This window comes from Diplotaxodon limnothrissa, linkage group LG6 (genome assembly GCF_057381915.1).
Source record: "Diplotaxodon limnothrissa isolate DT_005_m linkage group LG6, D_limnothrissa_male_GT1.1, whole genome shotgun sequence".
In the NCBI taxonomy this organism is placed as follows: Eukaryota; Metazoa; Chordata; class Actinopteri; order Cichliformes; family Cichlidae; genus Diplotaxodon; species Diplotaxodon limnothrissa.
Window position 1 is genome coordinate 30524965 of NC_140601.1, and position 12798 is coordinate 30537762.

At 37.7% G+C, this 12798-nt stretch overlaps 1 protein-coding gene across 2 annotated transcripts; it reads left to right on the top strand.

The window, feature by feature from the left end:
- The first annotated feature begins 4307 nt into the window (after positions 1 to 4307).
- On the top strand, positions 4308 to 11491 carry LOC146630843 (voltage-dependent calcium channel gamma-5 subunit-like). 2 transcript variants are annotated; one of them, XM_085356141.1, is made up of 6 exons: positions 4308 to 4503; positions 5215 to 5256; positions 7853 to 7939; positions 10207 to 10347; positions 10838 to 10983; positions 11228 to 11491. In XM_085356141.1, exons 1-6 carry the CDS (start codon positions 4308 to 4310, stop codon positions 11489 to 11491), a joined length of 876 nt encoding a protein of 291 aa, XP_085212267.1. The 2 variants fall into 2 exon arrangements, with proteins under 2 accessions (XP_085212267.1, XP_085212268.1); XM_085356142.1 differs by lacking the exon at positions 5215 to 5256.
- Positions 11492 to 12798: the final 1307 nt, after the last annotated feature.

Sequence of the window (12798 nt, forward strand, 5' to 3'; positions counted from 1 at the left end):
GCATTTATTGATGGATGGTTTCTAGTCACAGGTTCAGACATTTTCCTCCAAAGGCAGCTCTGATAAGTATGCAGGAGAGGGGTGTTTTGTGTACTCCTTTGATCCCACAACAAGAGCCAAAGCTTTGGTGCCCGTAGCTTTGAACATTTAAAGAGAAAGCTTTCAAAATGAAAACACATTTTTCTCATCTAAGATCAGTCACAATTACTGTCCTTTCAAGAACAGAACAATGAACAGAATTATTAGTATTAATGAATGACTGGTTATGGTAATTGTGTGTGTGTTGACAAGTGTGTTGGATCTCACTGATTATGATGGACTAAGAACCTTTTTTTTTTTTGGTGCTGTCTTTTCTACTCCTGGTTCCTGCTTTTCATAATAGTAAGAAACACAAGCTAGGACAAACCTACATGTAGTTTATTTTAACAGATTATAGATGATAGATGAAACTGAGTGCTTAAGTCTAAAGATGACATCTGAAACTAGAATACTTGTTATTTAGTTTTTTTTTTAAGGAATAATGTAAAAGAAAAGAACAAAACATGAAAAATAATACCAGGTCTGTTAGTATGGGACCCCTGAATGAGGGAATTATTATTATTGGTTGCACATTCTATTAACTGGTATATGTTTGCAAATAATTTTATAAAATACTCTTACGGAGTAAAACGTAACACATTTTGCAAACTCTACAAACATTTTTAACACTTGAAGCATAATTCAGCCAGACACTACAGGGACAGTGATGCAGAAGTTCCTCCATTTGCCAGTGCAACAGTTTCCTCATAATAACCATAAACTGTGACAATAGAGACAGGATCATATTATATTTTTATACAATGCAATTTTCACTTCCTGCCTAGCGTAGGGAGAAATGGTTAAAACTGTTTGGAGAGCAGTGGTATTAATTTATGAACTCATCTGTAAAAAACATTGTTAGATTAATACTTAAAACTTGTCTTGTGTTCAGTCCCTATGGCGTGCTAAAATGCTTGCTTAAGCAGCTTCTAAAGATCCCAATTTGTAATTTATGCATTTGTGATGTCACTTAATGTAAACTGACAACAAATGACTTGTGATTTCCCCTTTCACAAATGCACAAATGAAGGCTTTGTTGAGGTTAATTAAGTCAGATGAAACATTATTGAGTATTTGGTGGACTAGACCAAACATGAAAATCAGCACTGCTCATTGGTTTTCATTGTTTTTACTTTGTCAGGTAACACAAAGTCAACCATGGTTATTTCTAGTCCGAGACACTGATTTTTATTGAAAACAGCTTGTGATTTTATACTTCTTTTTTCCAGTAAAAAGGCCCCAGAGCTGTGGCTGGTGAGGGAAATGGCTGGCTGATGGAAGTTTAATGGACAGAGCTAGAAGTGAGACAGGTATACTTTACGAAGGCAGAGTGAAGGTGGTGAACAGGGCAAGGCAATTGGCACAGTGGAAATTGGAGAAACTGATCCTGAGGGACAGGAGATAAAGATTACCACATGCGCAAACACACACACACACACACACACACACACACACACACACACACACACACACACACACACACACACACACACACACACACAAAAATAGATCCAACTTGTAGTGTTAGCACCACGTGGAGGTGACTAAAGGTCTTGCAACAATTGATGTAAAGACCAGAACCTTAAATACTGCTGGAATTTGATGACTGGCTGATTATCAGGTGTGCAGGTTGAGTGACCAGAGAGATGGGAACTTGGTGCACACACAGAAAGGCAAGAAACATTTTGGACATCAATGCAATTGTATTTAGTCAGATATTAGCTGAACTATTTTGTTTGAAACAGCTTCAGCTGTTTATTAATAGAGACTTTTTCTACCAAACACTATTACAATTTGATGCCATGCACACCATGCTGAAAAGTTAACAGCCACATTGGATCTGATACAAGCACAAATTTCTACGAATAAATATCTATATCCACACCATGTGCACACCATGTTTGTCTTGAAATGCTCACTAATTATTAGCCAAACAGTAGTAAAGCTTGGAAAAAGTGCAATGCAAACTAGTTTTCTTATTACATCTTGGAGTGTAGCTGGACAGTTGTTGCAGACAAGTCCATCATTTCCATTCAAACCATGACTGTAACAATATGCTACTGACCAAAGCAATGAGTCTTTTGCCAACCAGTTGTGGAATACACATTTTTCTCTAATGATAAGTGGTTTTCAGGGGGTCACTGACTTGGGCCAGCATGACTGGGACTTTAACAATCATTTTCCAACAACTACCATCAACCTCTGGCATCCTGTCACATTGAAACTGGGTGCCAGATGATCATGAACTATTCTCTTGGCCTGTGTGACTGGGGTCTTAGTTATTTGATTCTACAGTGTCACCATGATTGTCACACCCTTATTTACTGATGGACAGAGGGGGCAGGGGTTGCTCCAGAATTTTTTCATAGGGGCAATATGGGGGCCACTAAAAATAATGGGGTGGCACACCAAAAACAGAATTTCCCAATTTATTTATGCTGTTGTCAAATATAGGTTACTTGAAAAAAAAATGGCAAAAAAGAAAGAAAGAAAAAATCATTTGCCTAGTTAATTCCCTGCTATTAGAGTTGACATCTCTGATAACATGTACATATGAAAACCAAATAAGATTTTGAAATTCATAATAATCTGTTTTAACTGATTGACTGATTAATTTACTGGAAATTCTGGGTGGTGTGCAGTGCCCCCCGGCAGCCAATGTCCCAAGAGAATGTCTGAAAGATCATCAGAAAGCCTGGAGAACTGTTGATTAAAAAATATTTTAAAAAATGAAGGGTTGTTCAAGACTGTATATTTAAGCACAGTCACTACTCCAGTGTGTGGGTTTTGTACTGTACAGCTAAAACAGCCCTTCTGGGTAAGTGAAGTACACAAAAAGGGTTACTGAGTGGAATGCATCCATCTACTTACAGCTCAGTAGCAATTGCCTGAATATACAGCCTTTATGGTCATTGTAAATGAATAGCTGCTGATTGCAACAGAGCCAAGAATAGCTTAGGTTTAGTAATAGTCCTTTTCCATTAATGCTGCTCCTGTGCTTGGTGAATTCTGATTACTTACAGTATGTGCATTTCAATTGCTTACAACTGGCATCACTATATGAACTGTGTGGTTTTGATCTAAAGTTACTATCCCCATCAGACTTTGTTTTTTCTCTCACTGTGTGCTTTAACTGGTTGAGATGCCCACCCTCAGATGACTGATACTTCAGTGGTTAACTTCTGTTAAAAGGGAGTTTTTCCTTCACATTGTTACCAAAAGCTTGCTTAAAGGGAGATGATCGTCTTTCTCTCTACTGTATTACATGGACTTTTCCTCACTATGCAAACTTGTTCCTCACTACATGCTGACGGTTGCATGGAGATCTCACTCTTTTCTTCTAACTTGGGCTTTGTATTAAGTCTTCATATAAGGAATTGTTGGAGGAAAGCGATTTCCAAATGCGACGAATTTTCTGAAAAGTTCAAAATCCTTTCACAAATTCTCTCTCCATCTTCCCAAGCTCACAGTGGGTGCTCAAAGTAGCAGCATGCTGAGATCTCATTATGTGAAATCAATTCCTTTCAACATGTATCTCAGCCTCCCAGCGCTTTAGCTTCCGGCAAAAGTGGGCTTCAGCTAAGAACAGAGCCATCGTTTTGTTTGGCAAGCACTCACATTCATATGCCGTGACATACTGTATGCCAGCTGTAGTACATACATAACAGACAGTTATGTATGTACTACATAACTGCTTTAATAATCATAGACATGATTATTAAAGCAGAAACAAATCAAAACAAACTCAGTTTTGTAATTCTCCTTTGTGTGCAATCAGTGCTGTTAGGTACATTGCAGGAGTGTTCTTTCTGCCTGGAAGCAGTCAAGGGTAGTCAAGTGAAAAACTTTCCTCAAACATGCTCTACTAAATCTTTCGTCCTGCACAGTTTGGTTATTTAAAGATTAATGGGAGATTTGAAAGAAAGAGACTCATTCCCAGATTTAAAATTCAGCAGAGATAATACTGTCCTATCTGCAGGTGCGTTTGTTACTTTCTGTTTCTACCTGATCTCCATTTTCAGTCGTAAGCCTCAGTTCGAGTGAAATTAAATATTGCAGAACGTCACACATGACAACACCCAAAGGCCCAACCACCACCTCTGAGCACCGAAAAAAGTGGATTTTACAAAAAAAAAAGGAAAAAAATAAAAGTAAAAATGTTTATCTCTCTCTCCCTTTCATAGCTCCATTTTCCGCCACCGGTGCCCCCCTGCTCTTGAGGCTGTGGTATGAGCCTATGTGGCAGGAAGGCGCTAACGTTGCTGAGCAGCGTGTTCGCCGTCTGCGGCCTCGGCCTGTTGGGGATCGCCGTGAGCACCGACTACTGGCTCTACCTGGAAGAGGGCGTCATCCTTCCTCTCAACCAGAGCACCGAGATGCGCATGTCGCTCCACTCTGGTCTGTGGAGGGTTTGCTTTTTGGCTGGTGAGTTAGTTTGAAGTCAGAATACAGTTTGAACACAGTAGAGTAGATTTCCTGTTAGTCTCAAAAGCAGTAACAAAGTGGAAATAAAATCGTGATGCCATCTTTCAGAACTATTTTTATTATACACAGTTAAGTTTGAAGCACACATTCACCAAAATTTTTTGCATTGTCTCGTTTGCAGTATATTGTGCATTGCATTTTTTCCCTCTCATTTCTTTCCTTTTTTTACTTCTCTTTAACCACTAGACTGCTGCAAGTATAGAAGATGTATTTTTGTTTTTGCTTTGCACTTGAATATTTGAGCATGAACTTTGAAACTTTGCCTTCACCTCTGCATAGCTTTATGATCCATCACCTTACCTGTATACTATCTCCAAACTGTTTTCCAGTCCTATGCTGTATCCTTCAAAATCACTTTTCCTGTTGATAGAGAGCTATTCAAGACTGCTTCTCTCATGATTTAACCGATTGCTGATTTACATTCAGTGGTGCCAGATGAAGTTTTGGTTGGTGCAGACACTCCTCTCTGCTCCTTAACTGGACTTTCCTTTTCCTTCTTTTTGACCTGCATTTTTCACTTTACCATTCCACATTAAAAGCAACTGCAGAAGCACAGCACATTGCATGGATAAACACCATCTTAACGTGTTCCTCCACAGTTCTTGATTGGAAAATATTGGAAATACTAACCGTTTTAAATCTTTTCTTTAGAGAAACAACCGTCCAGACAAGTGTTGTCCCAGAGTAAACCAGGTATCCATTCTTGCTCTTACCCTCTCGATTCCTCCAGTAATCACAACAATTTACTGTACTTGCAGTACTATGTTCTGTTATTTTGCTGGATATCTAGATACCAAAGAAAAAAACTCCTTTATGTTTTGTATTGCATCCAATGATATTTGTGCTTAGGTCTTTAAGATGCTTTTATTAGTTATGCTACAGAAGCCAGACGTATATTAACCAATTAAAATAACATGCTTTTTCCTCTTTTGCTTGGTCATTAAATTGATTTTGTCTGATTTTGCTCACAAGTACAGATCAACACAATGTATTTAACCCACCGTAGGAGACATACCAACAGTTATAATCATACTGACTCTTCTTTTTTATTATTGGTTTAACTTTCTTTGATCAACTGTTTATGCATCAGTCAGGACAAGAAGGACATGTGTCTTTCAGGAGTGTTTGAGCTTAGTCATACTCTAAGTCAGACGAGCTGTCTTTAGATTGTTTCAGAGTTCACTTTACTTGGTTAAGTTCTGGGCGCTGCCTGGGAAAACCGTAAAGCAGGTTTTTCCCAGTATTTCTGTAGATCTAATCTGTTCTGGTTTGCCAGCTGCTGGAGTGTTAAAACAGCTGGAGAACACCAGCTTCTTTCTGTCTAGAGTATGAGATATTGCTCACCACCAACCAGTATTTCTTGTTTTTAACTGAATGTCCACATCTAGGGAGATTAGCCACACTCCATTTTCTTTGTCTAGCTTTGCATTAAATTATAGTTATTTCTAAACTACTAATACTAATTTGTAAGCCTTTCCAGTCTCGTTTTTAAGAACAGCAAACCTAAAAAAGGTGTTTCAGCAAACCTGATTTTATTGATTAAATTCCATCTTTACAAACTTGTACTGTTTAGCTTAACATTTCACTTTAGCCAGCCTACACTGGGAATGTTTCAATTATTTTGATCAGTATGGTCAGGAAGAATATTTGTGTTTTTCTTAAATGGTAACATAACCTTTAACATCAGTCCACTTACTGTTGATTTAATCTATACGACAATTGAGCTGCTTCGTCCTTTTTCAGGGTTAATGGTTAAGTCTTGGTAAATATGTTGGGATTCCAGTTGTGATTATGTAAGAGATGTTCTGCTGCCATGAAGCAGGCCTTTGGTTAAAACAAACTAATGGTTTAGTGTGTTTTTTAGGGGCAATTGAGTGGCCTTATTGCCCACTTAATTTGACCCAGAAACAACCAGTGCTTACCATCACAGTGTGTAGTTACACCAGTGAATGTGAATGAGGTTGCACGGTGTTGTGGCAGGTGAAGTATATCACGTTTTACAGTTAGTATTTTATTCCAGAATCAGTTATTATAGAGAATAATAAAAAATAAGAGAAAAATTGAAATAATAACATAAGTCTTCATCATGAAAGTTCTGTAATAGTTGTTATTTTCCTTTGTTGGGAATAAAAAGAAAGTGGTGATTAGTAGTAGTACAGAAATGCTGTTGACTGGAGTACAAAATATTTCATGACCAAAGGGAACCTTGGACTTACTGCATAGTGGCTCAATCTTTTACTTTATGTTAAAAGAAAAGCTGATACAATGAGCAAGTTTGAGGGAGATCTGCAATGACTTACATATGTATACACAATGTGGACCTGAACTAGTCCAATCAGTCTGCGTTTACAAACTTCTCCTCCATCAGTTTCTCCTGCTGTCTGTCTGTCTTATATTCATATGCAGACATATTAATCCTAATGTCTGTTAAATATAACTATGTCATGATATAGTGAGGTAATTAACTAACAAATTACAGACTGTATTTGCGCATATGTGCAAATGTAGACATACTGTATGTGATATCACTAAGAAGTGGGGGCCCGATATTTGCATACACAAAGAAACCCTAGAAATGCACAATAAAAACTGACTTTTCATTAAAGTGAAAACCAGCAAGACTATAAACATGGGGTCAATAACTGGCTAAATCCTTGGAGAACAGTCTCAAGAATCTCCCAGATTTGTTTGATATATTATATTTTTCTTAAATAGCTATGCAAAAACATAACACATCCTTATATGTGTATTCTGTGGAAGCAGTATGAAGGTAATTACATATGCTGAACCCCAGAATATCACCTAATCCAACACCTCATAGTGTGTGGAGTTAATGAAGTGATGAAAAAAATCAGTTGGTGTGTTTTGCTGCCACATTTTGTACTGTATGTGTCAGCGCGATAAGGAGAAAGGTGTTAAAGTCTAATGTTGGGTGTTCCTCAAACAAATACTGACAGCATAAACTGTGTGGAAGCTATAAACTCCCCATTCTCTTTCTAAGTTGACTGATTTTAAGTGATATTTAAATTTAAGAGCCTCACAGAGAAAATAAACTGAGCTTGGTCCTTAGATACCACTTGCAACTCGTCGTTCCAACAACTTGTTTGAAAACATGACATTTGTGACATTTATTCGTTTTTGCCATTATAGGTATTCATCATGTCAAGACATCCATGTATTCTGCATGTGTACTGTATGACCTTCAGGGTTGGATTTAATTAATCGCTTGTGTACAAAAACATATACTGAAATTTCACTTAATATTTTTTTTCCCTGTGTTTCATTCCAGGAGAGGAGAATGGACGGTGTTTTACCATTGAGTATGTGATGCCTACTAATGTGCAGATGACATCTGAGTCCACTGTTAGTGTACTCAGTAAGTAACTGTTCACATGTCATGATTATTTCTGACCATTTTTCAGTCTATTTTCTAAACTGAAAAGATGCCATTTAGTTTAAAATGCTTCACCATAATAGCATCTAGGGGCACAGCGGTTTTAGTCATAGAAAAATGTACCGTACCAAAGCTACTGCACAGAAATGCAGAACCAAGATGATAAAAACATAAATGTTTTATATAGAAGTGTGTGAAAGAACTGTGTTAACTGAAGCCACATACATTTGTCAGAAGTCTTTTTTTTTTTTACAAGACAATGATTCACCCCAACCGGTCGCAGCAGATGGCCGCCCCTCCCTGAGCCTGGTTCTGCCGGAGGTTTCTTCCTGTTAAAAGGGAGTTTTTCCTTCCCACTGTTGCCAAAGTGCTTGCTCATAGGGGGTCATATGATTGTTGGGTTTTTCTCTGTATCTATGAAGCGCCTTGAGGCGACTTATGTTGTGATTTGGCGCTATATAAATAAAATTGAATTGAATTGAATGATAAGATTATTCTTAACAAACACTCAATTCATATGTAAATCCTGTTTTGATATTGTAAAGTCTAACAGGATAACAGAAAATAACTAAGTTTTACCTGAGTACAACTCACATGAATTAAGTCCACACCTCTTTATTTATTTTATTTATTAACCTTTATTTAACCAGGAAGATCCCATTGAGATTAAAAACCTCTTTTTCAAGGGAGACCTGGCCAAGATAGGCAGCAGCAAGTGTCTCACAGTTACAGAAATTACTCAAACACAGGCAGCAACAACACACATGCAACAATAAGTGAAAGAATACAAATAAAATAAAAAATAAAATTCAATAAAATTCAAATAAAATAAAAAAGTCAGTTAAAATGATAATCAATCTAATTGAAACAGTTGCATGTTATGGACTTGGCCTCAAGGATTCGTAGTTTAGATTTAAAATCACTTAATGAAATGAATTCAGTCATTCATTCATTGCTGTCCTGTCATCTCATACAGTATGTGGGGTTTTTTTTAGGATGGAGTGATATTGCAATTTGTGGAATAATCCCCAAGGCAAATGCATGCAAGACAAATACTGAGTGTTAATGAAAAATTCAGTGATGCTATTTAAATAACTCCCTACATGGTGAAAATGCATGGGCATACATATACGCATTAGCATTTGGCACTTTAAGTTTAAATCTGTGGAGTCTCACCAAGTCAAGCAAGCAAATTGTAGGAAAATAACATTGCCAAGCTATATAAAAGTCAGTTTTTCCAGAGCCTGCAATTATATAGTTATACTGAGTAGGTGCAGTAACTCAAAGATTAGCACACTCTTTTATGCTGTTATGTGGGGGTTGAAAAAAACTGACACAAATGCAGAAAAGTTGAAAAATAAAATGTAAGGGATTGCATTTTCTGGAAGAAGCAAATAACTAAATGAGAGCCACAGGATGAGTTAAACAAAATTCCAGCAAAGTACAAGCTAACAATAATAATACCTAAAGACATGAGGAAGCAAGCAGGAAGCTGTGAAGAGGGACAAATGGCCAAAAGACAAGGGAAACAACAGGAGAGCATAAACTGACCAGCCATTTAATTAATTAGGACTAGAACTAGGTTGGACTTCCTCTTGTTTACTCAACTGGCTGAATTTTTTGTGCCATAAATTAATCGAGATGCTGTGAACAGTCCTCAAGGATTTGGGTCCAGATCTGGTGACAGTGGATGTTTAAAACAACAGTTTAGGATGACATTGAAAGTAAACCACTGTCCAATGTATCCGCTAGCCAAATGTTTATGTTTTCATTCAGAAAAGATTTTTGAATATTTCTTGTAGATTTCAACTGGCAAGATTGCCACTGAATCCAAAGTTTTACCAGCTAATGAACATTAAAGCCAAATTCCATTAAGATTATGGCCTTAGACATCTGGCCCACTTAGCTAAAAGGCTATATTTTGGGGGTAATGAAGAACACAATGGGGGTTCGGGAAAAAGTACCAGAGACTCTAAGAGGTCTTTTGCCATTTTCTCACAGCGAGCAGGCCCTGCTCCGTCTTAACATAAAAGAATCAAAAGTTAGTCAAGGTAATTAAACACTAAATCCATGAAAGTGAGGCATAAGATAGACCGACTGAATATTTCATGCTGCTACTACAGCAAATTTTAATAAGAAAAATAAATAGATACAGATATTGAAATTTTATATTAGCTAAGATAAGGACCCATAAAACACACTCAAACTCATCAGTTTATTTTCTTTTTGCTTCCCTTCTCTCCTTTTAGAGATGATTCGCTCTTCTACACCCTTTCCTCTGGTCAGCCTCTTCTTCATGTTCATTGGTTTTGTACTCAGTAATATCGGCCACATTCGACCACATCACACCATCTTGGCCTTTGTTTCTGGAATCTTCTTCATCTTGTCAGGTACTTGATTTATACTTACTGTATCTGCACTAGTTGGACAAAGTGGCGCCATGTGTGCATGCACGTGTGCTTGCTTGGTGGGAGGTTGGAGGACAAGGTTCAACTGTGCTACCATCTGTTGCACGTCATTCATCTTGTCACATTATAATCTGTAAAATGAATTACAGTATGCCAGTGTTGCAGCTACCAGACCCCTGCTGCACACAGCAGGAAAGTAAACAAAACTTTCCAATTTTTTCACAAATTTTGCAAACCCTGGTGTTTGATTTCATACATCTGTGGCAATGGACTGAAAACACATGCATTCACAGATTAAGAGAGACTGTGGCCCAATATATTTGTGCATGTCCATCACTGTCATATGAAAGAATGATTGTTTTCATTAACTCTGTCTTTGGAAAATATTATGCAAACTTATGCAGCTATCAGTGATGTGTACCTTTGCTATATAAAATAAGTTTTAATCATTTCGTCTCTCTGCCTTCCACAGGTCTGTCTTTGGTTGTTGGTCTGGTGTTGTACATCTCCAATATTAATGATGAAATGTTGAACAGGACCAAAACTAATGAGGCTTACTTCAGCTACAAGTATGGATGGTCATTTGCGTTTGCTGCCATCTCCTTCTTGCTCACTGAGGTAACTTCAGAAAGTCAAATAGTATCTCACATTTTACAAGAATGTTTCAAAGCCACAGTAATATTTAACCATTTTCTGTCTAACTAATGGTTTTATGTACATAAACTTAGCACTGGTCTCAGTTTTGTTTGTATAGATTTAATCTCATCACTTGCCTTGTACTTCAGGCATTTAGCAAATCTTGTCCTTATAGCAGCTGAAGATGTACTGTGTCCCAGCCTTAATCTGTTTATTCCCTCCCCAGACGGCAGGTGTGATGTCAGTGTACCTGTTCATGAAGCGTTACACAGCAGAGGAAATGTACAGGCCCCATCAGGGCTTCTACAGACCTCGTCTCAGCAACTGCTCAGATTACTCCGGTCAGTTCCTCCATCCAGTAGCTTGGGCCGGACGTGGTCGCAGTCCCTCCTCCATCTCCTCCGAGGCCTCACTCCAGATGAACTCCTCTAACTACCCCGCCCTTCTCAAGTGTCCAGAGTATGAACAAATGTCCTCCTCACCCTGCTGAGGCAGATGAGGCGCGGTTGTTTCACTGATGGGGTCTGTTTGAGCTGCCTGAATTTTGACATAAAATTATTGAATAATTTAATATTATCCAGCTTGATCTTTCCGCTTCAGCTGTTTGAACTATCTTTACCCTCTCTACCATTAAGTTTTTTAAGCAGTTTTTGATTTTGTAGAGAGCAACAGTAAACTGAAAGTCGCAGGTTCACTTTGTTTCCAGGCTGTACAACAAGTGACAGAGGAAATAGTTTTACCTGGTTTTACTTTTATTAGCTTTTTCTCAAGTTTTTGTGTGAAAGCTGGCTGCCACCCTGCTAGCTTTAGACTCTAGGTAAGAACTGGATCAGTAGGCTCTGTATATGTAATTATTGTAGAATCTGCAGGTTTTTCCTCAAATGCAAACATTTTACATCGATGTAGTTTCACGTAGAAACAAGCAGCTAATCAGAGGAATCACATAGTGTAGCTGGATGTGCTTCAAACATCCCGGGTTCTTGTTCTGAGAAAATGTTTCCTCACTCTGATTCTCTTATCATGTGATAATTGAGCAAATAGCGTGCACTTGCCATTCATAAAGGTTAACAGGGTTCAGAAAATCAGCTAATAGGGTTCAGAAAATTGCTTCTCATTTATTCTATAAACGTGCATGTGCAACAGCGGTGTTAGTGTGCACAGGCATTACATGCTCACATGCTCAGCTGTTTCTAATTAAAGTAGCCTCAACTGCAAAGCGTTGCACATTTTGTTGCCATGTACATCTTTGTATGCACATCACAGTTGTTTCAGACGTGTTCATTTGAAGGCTCTAAAATTCAGCTTTGAACATTTTCATGTTCAAGTGCAGGCTTAAGGTTATGAAACAGCTGTGAATCACAACTGCTCAGATAATTTTACTGATGTTCCATCTTATAAATAAACAGTTAAAAGATGTATTTGTTGGGTCCAATGCAGTTGGTATTTGACATTTTTATATGACTTTTAGTTGATTTTCTCCATGTCTGTACACCGAATAAGAACCGTTTGTTGTTGTGAAGCCATGAGAGTTTTGTAAACTTTTTAAGCACTATCAGGAATATGTCATTATTTTGTATTTACGCATAATATTACTCATTTTCAAGCTTGTTCGCATTGGTCCATCTAAGAAATGTAAATGTTGACATCAAAGGATGGGTTTGCATTATAAGTTGCTTGTTCACACATATGAGATACATTATTTCAAAGGCCTAAATACAAACACGCTAATGGCTATAGAAACTGAGTGTTTTATTGTATATAGGAAACAAACTAATGCTTTATATGCACTCATATCTC